The 21,578-nt window shown below is 42.1% G+C and overlaps 1 protein-coding gene across 1 annotated transcript in view; it reads left to right on the forward strand.

The window, feature by feature from the left end:
* WNK2 (WNK lysine deficient protein kinase 2) overlaps nt 1-21,578 on the forward strand; it is a 124,785-nt gene that overhangs the window by 76,086 nt on the left and 27,121 nt on the right. Inside the window, exons 16-20 of the mRNA XM_045563487.1 lie at nt 107-277; nt 380-425; nt 982-1,101; nt 19,811-20,673; nt 20,994-21,063. Coding sequence (XP_045419443.1) covers nt 107-277; nt 380-425; nt 982-1,101; nt 19,811-20,673; nt 20,994-21,063 — 1,270 coding nt within the window. The remainder of the gene's footprint in view (nt 1-106; nt 278-379; nt 426-981; nt 1,102-19,810; nt 20,674-20,993; nt 21,064-21,578) is intronic.

The raw sequence follows: 21,578 nt of genomic DNA on the forward strand, positions 1-21,578 counted from the left end.
CCCCTAGGGCCTAGTGAGGATAGAAGCCAGTCAATCCTTGCTAAAGACCCTGGCAGCCCGGCCCTGTGGCAGGTCCTTGCCAGCAGGGCTGTGCGTCCGTTTGCAGGTGGAGCACGACTTCATCCTGCAGGCCGAGCGGGAGACATTCATCGAGCAGATGAAGGACGTCATGGACAAGGCAGAGGACATGCTCAGTGAGGACACAGATGCCGACCGTGGCTCTGACCCTGGGGCCAGCCCGCCGCACCTTGGCACCTGTGGCCTGGGCGCTGGGGAGGTGAGAGTGTGAAGTCTGCACGGGAAGTGGCCAGAGCATGGCAGTTGGGCGGGTGGGCACGACTGCTCAGTGGGTTGATTCTGGCCCTTTTACCTCACTCAGGAGAGCAGGCAGTCCCAAGCCAACGCCCCCGTGTACCAGCAGAACGGTGAGTCTGCCCTCTTGGCCGTGCTTGTGAGAGCAGACAGGCCTTTGGAAAGAAGCATTTCCCTAACTTCCCTCCTCTCTTTTACAGCAGGAGGTCAATAAAAGCCCCACTGAGCATATAGCCAGGGGTTCAGCCATTGCACTGGGGAGGGCTGTGGGGTGGGTGTGGTGACCAGGGTTCCCCGTCTGGGGACAGCTGCCCTGTCTGAGGAGCTGTCGCCTGCTGACTGGCATCAGCGCCTTCATGGATGGTGCCGGGGGCACTCCTGAGATCTTGGGCTGCCCGTGAGACGTCCCAGGCTGCCTGCCTGCCCCTACCCTCTGGTGGGAGAGAAGAGCAGATGGACGCCCCTCACCAAGGGTCCCGGGGCCGCCTGCTTCAGGCAGGGAAGCCATTTAGGATTATGACTGGGAACTGGGTTTCCTGCCTATACCCTTGCGGGCAAAAATCCCAAACAACTAAATCCCCCAGATCCCCCTGTGGCAAGTCTGGTGCGGGCAGTGGGGGTCACGCTGGCCTAGCTCACTCAGCACGCTGTGTCTGTCCTGCCCTGCAGTCCTGCACACCGGGAAGAGGTGGTTTATCATCTGTCCAGTGGCCGAGCACTCGGCGCCTGAGGCCCCGGAATCTTCGCCCCCACTTCCTCTCAGCTCCCTGCAGCCAGAAGCCAGCCAAGGTATGAGCGGCCAGAGCCCCCCGTGAGCCCCCGCCCCAAGTAATGCACAGGCCTCCTGCACATCACGTGGGGGGTGTGTGCCGTCACCAGGACTCAGAGCAGCCTGTGGGACTATATCCCTGTCCCCGTTTTCCACCAAATCAGCCAAGTCAAGGCAGCATCCAGTCTGGAGCCTGCCCTGTTACCTCCACCATGCAGGTGACACTCGTGGCTGCACAGGTGTGTGCTAAAGAGCTCTGTTGCCCTTTCTCACCCCTGTTACCTGGTGACTCCTCCTCCCTTCTCTATGTGGAGTACACCTGCGGCAGACACATCCCTGCTGGTTCTGCTTTACTGGGGGGAGCGGGAGTCCCTCTCAGCACTGAGACTGATTTGAAATTGTCCACACAGTGATCACTGTGCATTGGTCCACACCTGCACCTGCTTATGCAGACGCCAGCAAGCTTACAGTTTGGGCTACCAGTTAAATCTTGATTTTATGGTCTTTGGGGAGGCTGAAAATAGTCATTTGAACAAATTTAAGGTTTAATTCTCTTTCAGTTGGCAGGGAAAAGTTACTGATTATATAACCTGACCTAACATTATGGTGCATTCATGAAAAATATCTGTAAGTCAATTTTAATTTTGTATCATGTGTTTCCAGTGACTTTCATTATCTTTTAGAGATTTGTTCCCATGGGGAAAAAGTCAGGCTAATAATAAAATCCCAACAAAGCCATAAATGAGATGAGATGATCTCTGGTGCAGGGCCTGGGCTCAAACTGGACTAAGTGATCAGGGAGAAACAGCCTTCCATGCAAGATTCCATTTTAAAATAAGAATATGTTCGTGTATTACTTCTGGATTGTAACACACGCACACCCAGTTATAAGATAAATTCCTATTAAAGTAAAGCTAACTTTCAGTATGATGTAGAGGTTAAGGGGACAGTGTAGTGTAGGGTCCAAAGAACAGCGTTAAACCCTTTTTCCTTCATCTATGTACCAAGTGACCTCAGAAAACCTTTTAGACTCAGTTTCTTTTTCTATTAATACAATAAAGGAAAAATTGATGACAGATCTGTCAATTTGGATCAACAGTCTACTGAGGATGACCAAAAATGTTGGACAAATTATAAAAATCATCTGTGTGAAGGCATTTGAAGTCTGAACATAGTGGAGAATTATCCGGCCATGGTCCAGGGGAGGATGGAGGCACGGGATGTGAGCCAGGCCTTTGCCCTGGGGATGTCTCCCATTTCTGCAGGAGCAGCTGAGAGGCTGTGTTGCTCCAGCAGCTTCACCAGGTCGTGGAACAGGCCTTAGAGTCTGGGGCCCTACGGGTGGCCCTGCTGAAGCATTGTATTAGAAGAGGAAGTTATCAAGAGGAAGGACACCTACCTGCAGAGAGAGAAACCCACCCCAGGGCAGCTCAGCCCCTCATTAGGGAAAGTCATTTCTGCAGGAAGGATTGTCGTCATTCTAGGCCTCATGTGACTTATACAAACAATATCTGACACATAGTAAAAAACAACTAGGCAAAGAGTGGGGTTCTGGGTAAGATGGAGTAAGCACACCCACCAGCCTTTCTTCCTGCTGAACCGTAAGTCCTGGACAGACGTATGGCACAGCTGTCTCAATACTTGGGAAAATAGCAGCAGTGGGAAGGCTGGTGAAGCACACCAGGATTCAAGGTACCACTGAGCCAGTGGTGAGTTTAGCACATTTTCCTCTGGTATCCCCTGGTCTGAACTCAGTGTGGCCTGAGGACCAGAGGTGAGCGCTGTGGTGCATGCAGCCACAGAGAGCTCCAGGAGAGTCCACCTAGTTCTAGCTCCCAGAGCAGGAAAGGGAACTCCTGAAGCTCAGAGAGAGGGGGAAACCCATCCACATTTTTTTTCTTTTTTCCCCCTTCTCTTGCTCCAGCCCCTAGATAATTCCAGGGGCAACAGGAGGTGACAGGGGCATGCAGGAGACAAAACTATGAGAGGGGAGAACCCGCCTCTCTGTTGAGGGGAGCCAGAGCTCTAGGTGCACAGAACTAAAACCATTGCTTTTTTTCTCTCTCTGTCTTCCTGCCACCTGGTCCTGCCTGGCACAGTCATGGAATTGGGTAGTTTCTGGCCAGAGGTTTAGAAAGGAGAGTCTCAGGGAACCAGGAAGTACCAGGGAGACCACAGAAAGGGAGGAGCTTGGGAAAGCAACCATGAAGTTGTTTATGGACTCTTGGGCTCACTCACTCTCAACCTGTGTGTATATGGATTCGATCCTAATTAGAATATGAAAGACTTTGAGAACTGACTTAATAGATAGCTCCAACCCCACTGAGGTTTCAGACTGGCCCCCAAGAGACACACACCTATTTCAGATCAGATTGGTACTGTGGAGGCATTTAAAACTGAACTGACATGTAACCACAGCCCATAGAAGGCAGGTTGCAACTTACAGTCTGAACCTATAACCAGGTCAGTTGCCTGCTAAGGCAAAAATATCAGCAGTCACCATAGAATTTAAACAAGACTCAGGATTTCATTTTATCATTCAAAATGTTGAGAATAGAACCCAAAATTATTTGGCAAAAGAAAAACCATGAAATTGCCAACTTGCATGGAAAAAGATAGCCAACATGTACCAATGACAAGATGATGTAGATGTGGGGATGATCTGACAAAAACCTTAAATATGCCTGAACAAGCAATCACAGACATTTTTTTTTTTTTTTTCCCTGAGACAGAGTCTCACTCTGTTGCCTGGGCTAGAGTGAGTGCCGTGGCGTCAGCCTAGCTCACAGCAACCTCAAACTCCTGGGCTCAGGCAATCCTCCTGCCTCAGCCTCCCGAGTAGCTGGGACTACAGGCATGCACCACCATGCCCGGCTAATTTTTTGTATATATATTTTTAGTTGGCCAGATAATTTCTTTCTATTTTTAGTAGAGACGGGGTCTCGCTCTTGCTCAGGCTGATCTCGAACTCCTGACCTCGAGTGATCCACCTGCCTCGGCCTCCCAGAGTGCTAGGATTACAGGCCACCATGCCCGGCCCACAAACATTTTTTAAACAAATGTTAAAGTAGAAAGTATCTGCAAAGAAACAGAAGGTAGAAAGAAAAAAAAACAAATGGTAATTTTATCATTGAAAATTAAAATACCTGAAATTATCCAATTGGAAAATAGGGAAAAAAGATAGAAAAAATCAACAGAGCCTTAAGGAACAGTAGCAAAAGATGCACCATTTGTGTCATCAGAGTCCCAAAAGGAGAGGAGAAAGCATGCAGTGCTGAAAACATATGAAGAAATAATGCTAAAAGCTTTTGAAGTTTGGTGAAAGACATAAAGCTACAGATTCAAGAAGCTAAGAAAACCCTAAATAGTTAAACCCAAAGAAATTCATATCTGGACACAACATAATCAATCTGCTGAAAACTAAAGACAAAGAAAAAATTGTGAAAGCATCCAGAAAAAATAATGCGTTACCTAGAGAGGGGAACAGCAATCCAAATGACCGTAGATTTCTCACCAGAGAGCATGGTATCTAGAAGGAAGCAACACAGCATTTTAAAAGTGTTGAAAGAAAAGAACTGTCAACCCAGAATTCTGTTTTCAGGACATAAGTCCCTCAGGAATGAAATTGAAATAAGGCCATTCTCAAATAAGGCAAACTAAGAGAATTCATAGGCTGTTCACCTGCTCTAAAAGAATTGCTAAAGATCTTCAGACAGAAGGGAACTGATAGTAGAAGGTAACTTGGAACATCAGGGCTGAAGGAAAAGCAACAGAAATGATAAATTCCTGGGTGAATATAATAGACTATTCTTCTCTTGAGTTCTTTAAAACATGTCTGAGAATTGAAATTTAAAAGTTATAACACTGTCTGATGGGGCTTTCAATGTATGCAGATGTAATGTATGACACAACTATGATATAGGGGGTAAAGGGACCTATATGTTTGTAATGTTTCTGCGTTTCAACTGTAGTGGTGAAATGCTGATTCTAAGTAGACTGTGAAAAGTTAAATATGTGTTTTGGAATTCCTGGAGCAACCACTAAAATAATTATACAATGAGGTATGGTCAAAATCATAACATAAATTAAGATGGACTAAAAAAATTCAAATAACCCAAAAGAAGGCCAGAAAGGAGAAACAAAAATTTAAAAAGACAACTAAAAGAACTGAGGGGGGATGTAAAACAGAAAACAAACAATAAAATGGTAGACCTTAACCTAAATATACCAATAATTAAATTAAATGTAAACAGTCTTAACACATCAATTAAAAGACACAGATTATGAGGATGGATAACAACAGCAACAACTTGACCTAAGTATATGCTGTCTCCTAGAAACCTTAGATATGATGACACTGGAAGGTTAAAAGACGAAGTATCATAAAAGATAGCCCGTGTAAACGCAAGTCAACAATGCTGGAGTGGCTATTTTAATTTTGGACAAAATAGACTTAAGAGCAAAGAAAATTACCAGGATTAAAAAGAGACATTGCATATTTATAAAAGGGTCAATTTATCAAAAAGACATAACAGCCCTAAATGTGTATGCACCTAACAACAGAGCTTCAAAACTAACAGAACTGAAAGCAGAAATAGATGAAGCCACAACTACAGTAATAGATAAAACTAGTAGACAGAAAATCAGCAACGATATAGAAGAGCTGAACAACACCATCAACCAGCTTGACCTAATTGACATTTATGGAACACTCAATAACCGAATACACATTTTTAAGTACTTATAGAACAATTACTATATCCTGAGTTATAAAACAAAAACTTAATAAATTTAAGAGAATTGGAATTATACCAAATATGTTCTCTGATGTAATGTAATTAAAAATGAACACTTCTAAACAATCTACAGGTGAAAGAAAAAGTCTGAGGGAAAACTAGAAAACACTTTCAAATGAACAAGAATAAAAATATAGTACATTAAAATTTGTGGGATGTAGCTAAAGCAGTACTTAGAAATTTGTAGCACTAAATGTTTAGAAAAGAGGTCTCAAGTCAATAATGCAACCTTCTACCTTAAGAAACAAGAAAAAAATAGAGCAAAATAAATTCAAAGCAAGAAGAGTAAAGAAAATAAAGAGCAAAAATCAATGAAATTTAAAACCAAACAACAGATAAAACCCATGAAACCCAAAACTGGTTTTTTGAAAAAAATCAAAATGATCAATTTCTAGCAAGACTGACAGAGAAAAAGAAAACAGATACAATAATAATATCAGGAATAAAAGAGATATATTACAGTAGATAAAGGGTAAAAGGATAAAACTGGAATGTTATGAACAAGCCTACAGACATAAATTAGACAACTTAGATAAAAGGGACTAATTCCTCAAAAGCTACAAATGTCTAAAATTCATCCAAGATGGAATGGATAACCTGAATAGTCCTATACCTATTTAAAAGAATGAATTTGGACCAGTCGCAGTGGCTCACGCCTGTAATCCTAGCACTCTGGGAGGCTGAGGCGGGCGGATTGTTTGAGCTCAGGAGTTTGAGACCAGCTTGAGCAAGAGTGAGACCCCATCTCTACTAAAAATAGAAAAAAATTATATGGACAACTAAAAATATATATAGAAAAAAAAATTAGCCGGGCATGGTGGCGCATGCCTGTAGTCCCAGCTACCCGGGAGGCTGAGGCAGGAGGATTGCTTGAGCCCAGGAGTTTGAGGTTGCTGTGAGCTAGGCTGACGCCATGGCACTCACTCTAGCCTGGGCAACAGAGTGAGACTCTGTCTCAAAAAAAAAAAAAAAAAAAACATTAAAAAAAAGAAAAAAACAGTGAATTTGTAGTTAACAAATCCTCCCCCGCCCCCCAGAAAGAATTCTCCAGGTCAAGAGGTCAAGATAGTTTCACTGGTAAAGTCTACCAAACACTTAAAAAAGATATAACACCAATTCTACACAGTCTCTTCCAGAAAATACAAGAGGAATGTAAAATCATTTTACAAGGCCAGCATTACCCTGATTTTAAAACCAAAGACAGTACCAAAAAAGAGAATCATAGACGAATATCTCTCATGAACAAAGAGGGAAAATATTCTCAATAAAATATTAGCAAGTTAAATCCAGAAATATATGGAAAGAACAATATACCACGAGGAAGTATATATATCTTGGGAGGGCAATATTCAAGAGTCAATTAATCCACCATATTAATAGTCCAACAATGAAGAAAATACATGATCTTATCAGCTGTTACAGTGAAAACATTTGACCAAATACAACATCTGTTTGTGATAAAAAATTCTCAGCAAACTAGCCAGACATGGTGGTGCACACTCGGAGTTCTAGCTGCTTGGGAGGCAGGGAGGCTGAGGCAGAACATTGCTTGAGGCCAGGAGTTCAAGGCTTCAGGGTGCTATGATTTTGCCTATGAGTAGCCACTGCACTTCAGCCTGTGCAACAATAGCGAGATCTTATCTCTTAAAAAAAAATCTTACCATACTAGGATAATGAGACAAGATAGCATCGAAGAAAAGCAGCTGAAACAATAGACAATAAAAGAGACCCCTCATACTTCTAATTTAGGCCAGGATGGAATAACAGGCACTGGACTTGTTTTCCTTCAGAAAACAACTAAAAAACATGCAAAATGCTTGAAACAATGATTTTTAAGGCTTTGGGCCGGGCGCGGTGGCTCACACCTGTAATCCTAGCTCTGGGAGGCCGAGGCGGGTGGATCGCTCGAGGTCAGGAGTTCGAGACCAGCCTGAGCAAGAGTGAGACCCCGTCTCTACCAAAAATAGAAAGAAATTATCTGGCCAACTAAAAATATATATACAAAAAAATTAGCCGGGCATGGTGGCTCATGCCTGTAGTCCCAGCTACTCGGGAGGCTAAGGCAGTAGGATCGCTTAAGCCCGGGAGTCTGAGGTTGCTGTGAGCTAGGCTGATGCCACGGCACTCACTCTAGCCCGGGCAACAAAGTGAGACTCTGTCTCAAAAAAAAAAAAAAAAAAAAAAAAAAACAATGATTTTTAAGGCTTTGAACATAAATCAATGTAGGACATTGATCTCTGTGAGACTGAAAAAAAAAACCTCTACAAGCAGCTTACTCTCTTGAAAAAGTTTCCATTCCAGAGTGGAGAAGAAGAGTCCAGGCAGAGCTTAGCAGACTCTGGGGTGAGGAGACCAGCCTGAGAGTCTGGGGAGACTCAGGTGGCAGGAGTTTTCAGGATGGAGTTCTGGAGAGGAGAGAGCTGCCCAGAGAGAAAAGTCTGAAGACCATAAGAGGATTCCCCTTGGTTATTTAGGAGAATACTTTGAGTGAGGAAACTGCCCATACCAAGAAATGACCCAGCCGAAAGCATTAGAGGGAATGGTAACTGAGAAATCACACAGGCCTGGGAATGTTCTTGCCGGCCAGCTGGAAAACCTTATAATTCAAGGGGCATTGGGTAGAGTATGAAGAAGGAGCTTGCCTCAGTCATGGAGAATAATTAGCCCTGGACTAAATGCTCCTCTTATCCCACCCATCAGATCTTAAGAGCAAGGTCCAAACAGATCAAACTGTTTTACAATAACTTAACTGCATCCCACAACAGAGGTCCAGAATGTTCATAGTATTATAAATTCATTTAGCACCCAATAAGGTAAAATTTACATTGTCTATCATCTAATAAAAATTACCACACAGGGCAACATAAAAAATAATCTCACATTGTAAACCAACCCATAACTGATACAGATACTAGAATTAGCAGACAAGCACATTAAGACTATTATAACTGTATTCCATATGTTCAAAAAGCTATAGAAAAGGAATGTAATTCACTACATTGATAAACTAGAAAACAATCAAAAAAATTCATATGATATCATAAATGCAGAACGCAGAAAAGGTTTTGACAAAATCCAACAACTGTAAACATCAGAAAACTTGGAATACAAGGGAACTTCCTTAACTCAATGAAGGGAATGTACAAAATCCTACAGCTAGCATCATACTCAATGGTGAATGACTGAAACCTTCTCCCCCCCAAATCAGTAATAAGACAAAGATGTCTGTTCTCATGACTTCTATTCATCATTTTACTGGAAAGTCTAAGCAGTTCACAGGAAAAGGGCATAAAAGGCATCTGGATTGGAAAGAAACAACTTAAATAGTCCTTATTTACAGAAAATAGTGTAGAAAATCCAGTAGAATCTCCAAAAAAGCTACTAGAACCAGTAAGTGAGCTGAGTCGTAGAATACATGATCAATATACAAAAACATATTGTATTTCTGTATACTAACAATGATCAAAACTTAAAAGTCTAAAAAACTATTTTTTACAGTATATGAACTATTTAGGGTTAAACCTGACAAAATATGTTCCAGACATGTACAATGAAAGCTGCAAAACAATACTGATGGAAATTTAAAAAGATATAAATAAGTATTCTGTACTTGGGTCAGAAGACACAATATTGTTGCAGTGTTAATTCTCCCTAAATTGACCTATAGAGTCAATGAACTGCAGTCAGAATCCCAGCAGGCTTTTTGTAGAAATTGATAAGCCAACTCTGAATTTCATATGAAAACATAAGGGACATTGAAATTTTAAAAAGAACTAAATTGAAGAACAAACAATGCCTGATTTTAATAATTATTATAAAACTATGGTAATCAAGACAGTATGGTATTGACATAAAATACAGACTAATAGATGAATGAAACAAAATAGAGAGTCTGGAAATAGACCCACACAACGTAGAGATGCTTGATTTTTGACAAACATGCAAAGGACTGTCAGTGAAGAGAGGACAGTCTTTTTACCCTTGGAATAGTTGATCATCGATATAACAAAAAATGAACATCAATCCATACTTCACACCATATATAAAAATCAACTCAAAATGGATTGTAGATCTAAATGTAAAACTGAAAACTGTGAAACTTATAGTAGAAAATATAGAAGAAAATTTGTGTGACCTTGGATTAGGCAGAAATTTATTAGATACAACACCAAAGCATGATTTGTAAAACAAAAAAAAATTGGTAAATTGAGTTGTGTCAAAATGTAAGATGTCTACTTTTTGAGAGATAGGGAATGAAAAGATAGGACAGAGACTAGGAGAAAATATTTTCAAAGTATATATGTGATGAAGGACTTGTATCAGATAAAATCAGGAACTTCAAAATATAATACTAAGAAAATAAGCTAGTGAAAAAGATTTGTACAGATACTTTACCTAAGATATGTAGATGCCTAACAAGTATATGAAAAGATCATTTTTTGATAGGGAAATGCAAATTAAAAACACAACAAGATACCACATTACACCTTTAAAATAACTGAAATTTAAAAGATGAGGTGTTGATGATGCTGTGGAAGAACTGGAACTCTTATAACTATATGAAATGATACAGCCACTTTGGAAAATAGTTTGGTAATTTCTTTAAAAAGCAAATGTACTGTACCATGTGATCCAGCCATTTCATTTCTAAGTTCTTGCCCAAAAGAAATTAAAGGAGATGTCCCTACAAAGACTTGTAAAGGAATGTTCACAGGCCTGAAACAGCTCAGGTAACCATCAGTGAGTGGACATCATAAACACTTTGTGATTTATCCAAACACTGTAACACTACTCTGCAATAAAAAGGAATGAACTATTGATACTCATTACAGCATGGATGATTCTCAAAATAATTATGCTGAATAAAAGAAGACAAAAAGAATGCATACTATGTGATTGCACTTATATAAACTACTAGAAAATGCAAACTCATCACCAGGGACTGAAAATGGATCAGTGGTTGCCTGGGAACGTGGGTGTGGCAAGACAAGGAGGGAGGGAGAGATCCGAGGTTCACGAGGAAACACCCAGAAGGTGGCTGTGTTCCTCATACATCTGTGTCAAAACTTATGAAACTATACTTGAAATACGTGCAGTTTATAGCAACAATTACACCTCAATAAAGCTGTTACAAACTAAACAACTATGACAAAAGAAAGCAGACCCTCAGAAGTTCCAGATGGTAGGGTTATCAGGCAGATAACTATGCTTCCTTACTGTGTTAAGAGAAACAAATGACTAGATTGAATTTTTTCCTAAAGAATTAAAAACTATCCCAAAAATAAATAAATAAAGAAGAGAGAGCTAAATGGAAATTGTAGAACTGAAAAATACAGTAGTTAAAATGAAGACCTTTATGGATGATTTGTACACTGCTGGAGAGAGAAGTAGCAAAATAAAAGGTAGCTCAAAAGAAACTATTGGAAGTAAAATAAGGATAATGAAAAGGCTGAAAAAAAGAAAAGAAGAGCTAAGAACTATAGGGGTTACAGTGAGATCATCAAACACATAATGCAATTGGAGTCCCAGAAAGCAACAGAATGAGGCAAAAGCAAGTTTGTAGAGATAATCAGAGAATTGAAAGGTGTTCAAGAAGCTTCCAAACTCTGAAAGTTAAAAAAAAAAAAAAAATCCACAATTATATTGTAGTTAAAGTACTGAAACCAAAGGCACAAGGAAAAGTGTAAAGGATGCTAGAGAAAATAGGATCTCCTTTAAAGGCTTGGAACCTCCTGTCTCGGCACGGACAGCAGATGCCAGTGGACAGGAATACTGCTGTCCTCAAGGTACGGAAGGAAATCAGCACCAGCCTTGACTCCCAGCGGTAGGATCCTGCTAGAGTGAAGATGAAACGAAGGCAAAAGGATTCATCACTTACACATCTCAACTGAAGAAATAACTAAAGGGAAGATTTTTAGGTGAACAATGACCCCAGATGGAAGGTCAGAAAACAGGTGGGAATAAAAACCAATAGATTTATAAATACATAGGTAGACCTAAATGAACATTGATTATATGAAAAGATAATACCATTTGAAGTTTAAAATATATTAAATAGGGCATATTTCCCAGGGGGAGGGCAATGCACTTAAAGTGCTCTGGGGTTCCTGTGTTGTCTGAGCAGACAGCCAAATCAGGAACACATCCTGCAGTTTCTAGAATAACCTCTGAGAATCATAAAATAGTAGATAACTCCCACATGTGGTAAAGGGGTAGGGTGGGGAAGGAATTATAAAAAATAAACCAAGGCAAGGAAGGAGATAAAAAGCAATCTTGAACATGGAGAACACATAAAAATCTTTAATAAGATGGTAGTTTAACCCAGATAGATCAGTAATTAAATGTAAATGGACTAAATATCAGAGACTACCAAAAGTGGAAAAAACACCCAACAGAACAAACCATTAATAAACGAAGATATAAGAATACAAAAAGTTAAAAGTAAAAAATGGAGAAAGAACATATAAATACTAACCTAAAGAAAACTAGTATAGGTATTTTTATATCAGACAAAGTAAACTTTAAGGTAAAAACATAATGATGAAAGATTCAGCTCACCAGGAAGATAAAATTCCTTGTTTCCATGTATTTAATAATATAACCTCAAAATACATAAAATAAAAATTAATAGACATAAAATAAGAAATGGAGAAATTTATGATCATCATGAGAGATTTTAACTTTTGGACTAGGAAGACAGAATTGATAGAGATTTCAATCACAGAATTAGTGCCTTATCATACATGTAGAACACTGTACTCAAAAGCTGAAGAATGCACAGTTTTATCAAGCCACATAGAATATTTAAATATTTAACCATATGCAGATCCAAAACAAATCTCAACAAGTTTCAAAGGATCAAAATCATTTGACGCATGTTCTCTGATTAAAGTTGGAAGTAAGCCAGAACTCAGTAACAAGAAGATAACTAGAAAATCTTCACATTTGACAGTTAAGCAATGCATTTATAAATATCTCACGAAGCAAATAAAAAATTATAATGGAAATTGATAAAATATTCTGAATGATAATGATATGAAAACCATGCTAATAAAAATATTACGTATCAAAATTTGTGAGATGCAGTTAACACCATATTTGCAGACACTTTGTAGTCTTTAAATGCATATATTAGGAACAAAGGCTAAAAGTAATCAAAGCATCCACTGTTAAAAGTTAGAAAAAGAAAGAAAAATGGAACCCAAATAAGGGAGGAAATAAAATAGATGAGAGCATAAATAAATGGAATATTAATTATACAATAGAGTATCAACAGAGCTTAACTATTATTCTTTCAAATGGCTGATAACATTGCTGAGCCCCTGGTGAGACAGGCTAATGAAGAAGGGAGAGAAAAAACATAAGTCATTGATGTCAGGAATAAAAAAGGGCATTGCCACAATCTTACAAACATTAAAGGTAAGAGTTTGAATATTTATATGGATAATGTCCTAGAGAAATACAACTTACCAAACTTGCTTAAGAAGAAATAGAAAATCTGAAAAGTGCTATAAACATTAAGAAGTTGAATCGGTAACTAGAAACCTTCTCACACTTACCCTTTGTGGTGGCAAGATTGTTGGAACAGCTCAGTATATAGTCTTCAGGATCAAGTGCAGGCAGAAAAGAAAGAGTTTCTTTTCAAAAGGTTTCAGATGTCTGGCCCTGACTCCTGTTATGCAGAATGAGGACACATATCTATCTCTGAAGCAGTCACATGGCCAGCAGCTGGAATGCATACCAACTCGTGCCCAAATTACAGGCACAGCCCTGGGGTTGAAGCAGGGGACAGTTGTTACTGTGAGGAAATTCAGAGTGCTGCTCCCCAGCAGGGAGGGAATGTATGCTGCAAGATGGACTCATCCAAATGTTGAGGAAAGAGAGGTAATAATTGTTGAGAAAGGGAAAGGACAAAAGGAGTTGAGGGTAAGTAGTGGGGAGCTGCCCAGGTTAAAAGAAAAAAAAAACAAAACAGGAAAACAAACATCTCAGAAGATAATGGGAAAGAAATCAAACACATAAATTTGGTCCCATTTGCTTCCCTCTAGGGGTATGTGTGTGACACACACAGAGACGTGTTTTAGGGGAAAAAACCTCCTATAAAGAAAACTTCCAGCCTGATGGCATTACCACAGATGTCTAAGGAAGAAATAATTCTGATCTAACCCAACTCTTCCAGAGAACAAAGAAGCTTGTTTTATGAAACTAGCATAACTTTGACACCAAAACCTGACTGAGGATATTATAAGACAGGAATATTAACAGGTCAGTTTCTCCCATCAACACATGTGCAAAAATTCTAAACAAAAAATAGTAGCAAATTGAATCCAGTGATATATGAAAAGGGTATGACAAGTGACCAAGTTGCATTGATTTTGGAATTCAAGGTTGGTTTAACTTAATGTGAATAAATAATGTGATTCACCACATTCACAGATTAAAGAAGCTTATGATCATCTCAATAGATAGAGAATTCCATTTTTTTAAAACCAATAGCAAATATTCTTATTGGTGAAATGTTGAACACTTTATCTTTGAGATGGGGTACAGGATAAGGATGCCTATTATAACCACTTGTATTCAGTATCCTATTGCCTAGGTAGGGCAGTGTGGGGGAAGGGAGCAGGGAAGAAGGAAGGAAGGAAAGAAGGGAGGGAAGGACGGAGGGAGGGAACAAGAGGGAGAAAGAGAAAGGAAAAAAAAAGAAAGGAAGGAAAGAATAGGATTGAAGACGCACAGTCTCTGCCTCATAAAGTTAAATCTGGATTCCTGGGTATAGGACCCAGCATCATCCTGTTTTGAACCCTCTAGGCAATTCCAATCTACAGTCCAATTTAAGAGCTGGTACCCTGACCACTTTTAGTAAGTATTTAAGGAGTGTCATGGTGGTGGCACAATAGCTTTATTTTTCATTTGAAGAAAATGCCATTCATCTTGAAACAAGGTTTTTCAAAGCAAATGTTTGCTTATTTGAGTTGGGACCAATCTGAGGTGGGCATTCTGCTGTTATCTACTCCAATAGTAACCACTCTGTAAATGGAAATAAATATCTAATGCATGCCATGTAGTAGACACTCAGAGGTGAATGACTGTTCTGATCTCTCAGTGTAATTCCGTATTAGTGTTACATAAAAGGGAATGTTCCTTTTTAACATTACTATTAATACTTTTTATTTGGGATATGTGGTCTGGCAAAGATAACTATCTTTGACACAGAAACTCTACCTGTGAAATTATTGGGCTAAATTGCAATTCTTTCTAAGGAATGCATTTGCTGAAACCTTTCCCATTTTGAAGTAGAAATTATTGTGGCCTTTTGATAACAGTATGATTTTGTGTTTTCACCTCTATTTAATGGCATTTAAGTAGTTACTGTTTTAAAAAGTGATAAGAATTGGAAAGGAAGAAATAAAACTATTGCTACTTGTTGACTCTAAAATTAATACTACATTAATTAGATCTAAATTAAATCTAAATTAATTCTAAATTATTAGAATTAATAAGTGAATTAGCGAGGCAGCTAGAAACACAATGCAATTATCATTCTGTATACTGGCAAAAGTCAGAAAATGAGAAATTTTGAAAAATTCCATTTATATTAACACAAAAATATCAAACACCAGAGGTGAATCTAACAAGAAATATGTAAGACCTCTATATGAAAAACTAAAACACTGAGAGAAATTTAAAAAGAAATGTGTAGGAAGGTATATACCATGTCCATCGACTGAAGATTCAGTATTATAAACACTCTACTTCTCCCCAAATAGATCCATCGATTCAGTTAAAATTCTAACAATTTTTTAATGAGTATCAACAAGGAGATTATATACTATTTGTAGAAATGCAAAGGCAAGAGAAAACTAAGACAATCTCTAGGGCAAGGATATTATTCTATTGGATATCATGACTCATTATATATAAACCTGCAATCATGTTCCAGTTCGATACTGGAACAAGCATAGAGAAATCGAGCAATGGAGTGTCAAAGAGAACCCACATCTTTGGACACTTGGTTGACAAGAAAGGTGAGACTGCTGAACAACAGGGACTGGATGGTCTTCTCAATAAAAGGAGTTGGGGTAGGAGACTGTGCACATGGGAATGATCCTTGCTTCTAACCTCGTACCAAATACAGAACTCAGTAACAATTGGCTTGTGACTCTCAGTGTAAAACAGTGAAGTTCTTAGAAGTAATGAGAGAGATATTAGGTCATTAAATATGAAATGTCTGATTTAGAATCAAAAGTTCAGTTTATTATATCTCAAACAAGAAGCAGTACAATTAGTATGCATCTAAACTATCGACACAGTTTTGCCATCTTAACAGTAGCTTGCTTATGCCAGCAGCGAAGTAGCCTGGAGAGTAAGTGGTGATGAAATCATGAAAGGCATTTTCTACAGCTTGTTGAGAATTGAATATTCTTCCTTGCAAGAAGTGGTCCAAAGCCTGGAAGAAGTTGTAGTCAGTTGGTACAAGGTCTGGTGACAGAGAGTTTCCAAGTCCAGCTTCTATAGTTTGAACATTGTTGCTTTTTGTGACATGTGGTTGAGCATTGTCTTACAAGAGGATTGGTCAGTCTCTATTGACCAATATCCATTGCTTAATCATAAGCATCCTCATCATTTTGTCCAATTGGTTGCAGTAGACATCTGCTGTAATCGACTGACCAGGTTTCATGAAGCTGTAGTGGATAATACCAGCGCTGGACCACCAAACAAACACCGTTAGATTTTTTTTGATGAATATTCGGTTTTAGACTGTGTTTTTGCACTTCATCTTTATCCAACCATTGTGCTGAATGCTTGGGATTGTCAAAAAGAATCCATTTTCATCACATGTAACAAGGCGGTGTAGAAATGGTTCACCTTTATGTTGTGATCGCAAAGAAAGGCAAGCTTTGAGATGATGCTTCTGGGGTCTCTTCAGATGCTAGTTTAATTCATGCAGAACCCATTGATGCCGCTTTTGTACCTTGCTGATTTGTTTCAAATGGTCCAATATTGTTGGAATAGTAATGTCAAACCTTGCTGCTGATTCACGTGTAGGTTGAGATGGATTCATTTCTGCTACAGCTTTCAGCTCGTCATTATCCACCTTGGTCTCAGGTTGCCCATGTGGCTCATTTTTAAGATTAAAATCACTAGAATCAACTTCTCAAACCATCAGCGTACTGTGCTTTCATTAGCCACATCCTTCCTAGACACTTCGTTGATATTTCAAGCTGTCTGCGGTGCCCTGATACCATGACAGAACTCATATTCAAAAATAACACGAATTTTTTACTTATCCATGGTTTCACAAAAATTGCTCTTAAAAAAAATTTTGAAAGATAATCACAAGGCAAAATATGTGTTTGAAAGAATGAGGATGTACCTTCACAATAAAAAAAAAACAAACAAGACATGTCAAAGGGAAATGTCAGAGATATCAACTGTCAAACTTGGTACTTAAGGAAATTGGACATTCCATACTTAATCACCTAATAACATTATAGACCCAGGGTAGAACAAACTAAGTTCAACAAAAAGTGCTAAAGGAAAGACTGGCTAAAAAATTGGTTGAATATGACTGTATTGAAATTAAGTACTATTGGTCATGAAAAGATACCACTAATTGGGCACTTAGGTGAATCTTGGAGTGAGGGAAGATTCTGCAGCACATATGGCCAGCAAACAGATCTCATCCAGAATACATGAAGGAACCAATCAAAAAGAAAAGAATGACCACTCAGTAGAAAAATAGGCAAGAGACGTAGACAGGTATGTCCCAAAAGAAGATACCCAGATGGCCAATGGGCATGGGAGAAGGGGCTCAATTGAATTAGTTATTGGAGAAACACAAATCAAAACTACAAGATACCACCTCACACCTGTTAAGATGGCTGTTGTCAAAAAACAAAAGACTGCAAGTATTGGCAAGGATGTGGAGAAAAGGGAACCCTTGTACACTGTTGGTAGGAATGTAAATTAGTACAGCTTTTATGGATCACAGTGTGGAGGTTCTTCAAAAAATAAAACTGGACTACCATACGCTCCAGCAGTCCCCTTCTGAGTGTATGTATACTCACAAGAATTGAAAGTAGGGTCTGGAAGAAGTGTCTGCTCTCCCATGTTCATCGCAGTATTATTCACAATAGCCAAGATACGGAGACAACCCGAGTGTCTGCTGGCAGATGAGTGGATAAAGAAAATGTGGTGTATATTCCAAAAGGAATGTTATTCAGCCATAAAGAAAGAAACCCTGTCATTTGTGACAACATGGATGAACCTGGAGGACATTATGCTAAATGAAATAAGCCAAACACGGAAAGACAAATACTACACGATTCCTCTTACATGTGGAAACTAAAACAGTCAAACTCACAGAAGCAGAGAGTGGAAGGGAGGTTGCCAGAGTCAGGGGAGAGGGGGAGCTGGGAGTTGCTGTTCACTGGGCACAAAGTTTCAGTTATGTGAGCTGAATAAATTCTAGAGGATCTGCCATATAACATGGTGCCTATATCGTTAACAATACAGTATTGCACATTTAAAAATTTATTAAGAGGGCAGATCTCATGTGAAGTGTTTTTACCACAATTGATAAAAATAAACCACAGTGAGACCCTGTTACACACCCCCAGGATAACTTGGGAGGGCAGGAAGCCCTAGGAACGCTCAGAGACTGCCTATGGGAGGGGAAACTGCCTCCCATTTTGGGCAGCCCCTTAGCATTCCCTACTGAAGGCCAAAGACTGTTCTCTGACCAGCAGCTCCACCCTGGGCACCTGGCGTGGCGTGGGCCCACCTACACTGTGATTCAGTGTTAGGCACGGTCCCACCTGGCGGGGGCCCGGCGGGCAGCAGCACAGGATGGGCGCGTGCGTTGTGGTGCAGTTGCACAGACACACGACCACACAGACGCATCTAACACACACAGTGAGAGTGAGGCCAGGCACCGTTCCATTGACAGGATGTGCAAAACCGAACCGTGGTGTTTAGAGACACACATGGGAAAGCCACAAAGAAAAACAGCGGAGGAAATGCTTGTCAGAAGTGTTTGACTGTGTTGGGCTGGTGGGGGGAGGGGCACTCGGTCTGGGGGCATAGCGGGCACCAGGTCCTGGTAATCTCCCCATCCCCACATTTTTTTGTTGTTTTACAGTATTCATTTTTGTTTTGTGCATTTAGTTTGTGTTTTTTAGAAGGGCAAAAGGCTTGTTTGTTTTTTAAAGTAAGGAAAAATGGGCTCCAGGGCCACTGAAGTTTGAGAAATGCTGCATCCTGCATCCTCCGCTCAGATGTCCGCGGTGCCCAGCAGGGTGTTAAAAACTTCCTGAGTTCCTGGACAAGACGCTGTTGGACTTTGTTTCCCTGCCTGGGTTCCAGGTTTTTCCCCCAGCATCATTTACCAGCCCTGGAAGGTCATGCTTCGGACCGTACTGAAGACTGGGGGGCTGATTGACAGACGGCTCCGGGCTCCGGCTCGCTCCTGGGCATGGGAATGTACACAGCTCGCTACCTAAACACCTTAATTTTTATTTTAAAAAGTTCATTTTAAAAATTTTTGTGAATGGGCCAGTGCAGGATAGACAAGCCATGTTTTCATAGCACTCTCCTCGAGCGTGAAAGGACAGGGGGATGACAGATAATGGGCCATACCTGATGTCCCACGCTACACACAGAAGGAAGGGAGTGCTGCTGTTCAGCCAAAGGGGACACCATTGGCACAGGGACTGGAGGTGAGACGGCGGCGGCTCAGAGATCTGCGGGAGCAGCAGCCAGTGCCCAGCCCGCGCTGTGGGGAGGCAGGGACCTGGTGTGCTGGGGAAACAGAAACCCAGCATGCTGGGGCCACGGCCAGGCTGTGCAAGGCGTCTTTTCAGCCAGGGGAGAGCCAGGAAAATAGGAGCTGAGTAGGTTGGTACAAAGGCATTTTTTCTATTTCTTCTAGATCCAGCACCCTATAAAGACCAGCTGCCCTTGAAGGAGCAACCTGGCCTCCTAGCTGGTCAGCAGTTCCTGAGCCAGGCGGGCCCCAGCAACCCTCCCAGCGGGGCACCCGCCCCTTTGGTACCATCTTCCCCTCCTGTGACTGCTCTGCCCCAAGACGCAGCTGTACCAGCCACCAGCACCAAGCCAGAGCCAGTGTCAGGGACTGCCATCCAGGCAGGGGGTCCAGGGACCCCTCAGGGGCCGACCAGTGAGCTCGAGACCCCCCAGCCACTAGTGGAGACTCACGATGCCCGGCTTGCTGCACAGCCCCTCGTGGTGGGCCTAGGACCTTGTGCCCCACCTCTGGAGCCCTCCAGCTGTGCTGTGGGTCTGGGGGAGCCCGCCTCAGCCAGGGAGGCCAGTGCCCCAGGGGAACCCCTGCCGGTTCCTGCACCTGAGCCCAGCCCCCCCAGTGGGGCCCCGCAGCCTGGCTTGGGGCAGCCCCCTCCCCCACTCCCCGCCGCAGTGGGGGCCATCAGCCTGGCTGCCTCCCAGCTCCCGAGCCCACCCTTGGGGCCTGCTGCTGTCCCACAGCCACCCTCTGCCCTGGAGTCAGATGGGGAAGGGCCGCCCCCCAGGGTGGGCTTTGTGGACAGCACCATCAAGAGCCTGGATGAGAAGCTGCGGACCCTGCTCTACCAGGAGCACGTGCCCACCTCCTCAGCCTCAGCTGGGACCCCCGTGGAGGTGGGCGACAGAGACTTCACCCTGGATCCCCTGAGAGGGGACCGGCCTCGCACGGAGGCCTGTGGGGGAGACCCGGCCCTGCCCCTGGTGCCTAGTGATGCGGTCCCAGGGCATGCGCGGCTGCCCCAGCCCTCGGTGAGTAGCAGCTTCATCCCAGAGGCGCCATCTTGGGGCAGGGGCAGGGACAGGGGCCAGTGCCTGGGGGTGGGCAGGCATCCCAGCTATGCAGGGCCACCATCACCCAGGGCCTGTCCCGCTCTGGGTGACCCACCTGCCTGTGCCTGGCTCACCCACACACATCTTGCAACAAGTGACCCCTGTTTGGGGTCTTGGTGTGCATTGAGGGGCCACCCAAGGGCAGCTCCAGAGACAGGAGGGGAAATGGATTTGCAGATTTAGCTGCTGAAATGTTGACTAGCCAATCTCAGCTCTTTCCTCTGTGTTTCTTCCTCCAGTTGGAAAAGTCAGAACTGGCCTCTACTCGAGGGGGTGTGGCGGAGCAGGGCACATCTTTGTCAATGACAGGTAACCGAGCCCATGATGGCCACCCAACCCTGCACTCTCGAGGTGCCACCAGCCTTCCATGCCCCAGAACCTTCTACATCTGCACCCCCACCCTTTGTCTTTTGAGGGATAAAATCATCCCTTTTGTCTTTAAGTGATCCTTCAGTATCTAGGGTGAGGCTTAATTAAAACCCACTGTGTTCTAGGATGAAACACATGCTCACACTCCAAAGAGAGAAAGTCCTCTCATTTGAAACGGATAGGCCCCGCTGGTGGATGCTAGGATGGGGTAGGGACTGTGTCCCCGCCCTGGATTCCCGAGCTGAGCCTCTAAACACATTCGGGTGTACCTCCCCCAGGCCCTGCGATTATTCAGCAGGGATACAGGATGCCCACAAAACACCCAGGGCTATTTTGGCAGGAGCAGAGCCGTGGGGCTGGGGGATGCCGCAGCTCCTGGGAAGCGGCTGAGGCCGGGGCCATCCCTGAAGACCTGATGCAGGGTCCCCCTTGACTCCTGGCTTTGCACATCTCCT

This window comes from Lemur catta, chromosome 10 (genome assembly GCF_020740605.2).
Source record: "Lemur catta isolate mLemCat1 chromosome 10, mLemCat1.pri, whole genome shotgun sequence".
Classification (NCBI taxonomy): Eukaryota; Metazoa; Chordata; class Mammalia; order Primates; family Lemuridae; genus Lemur; species Lemur catta.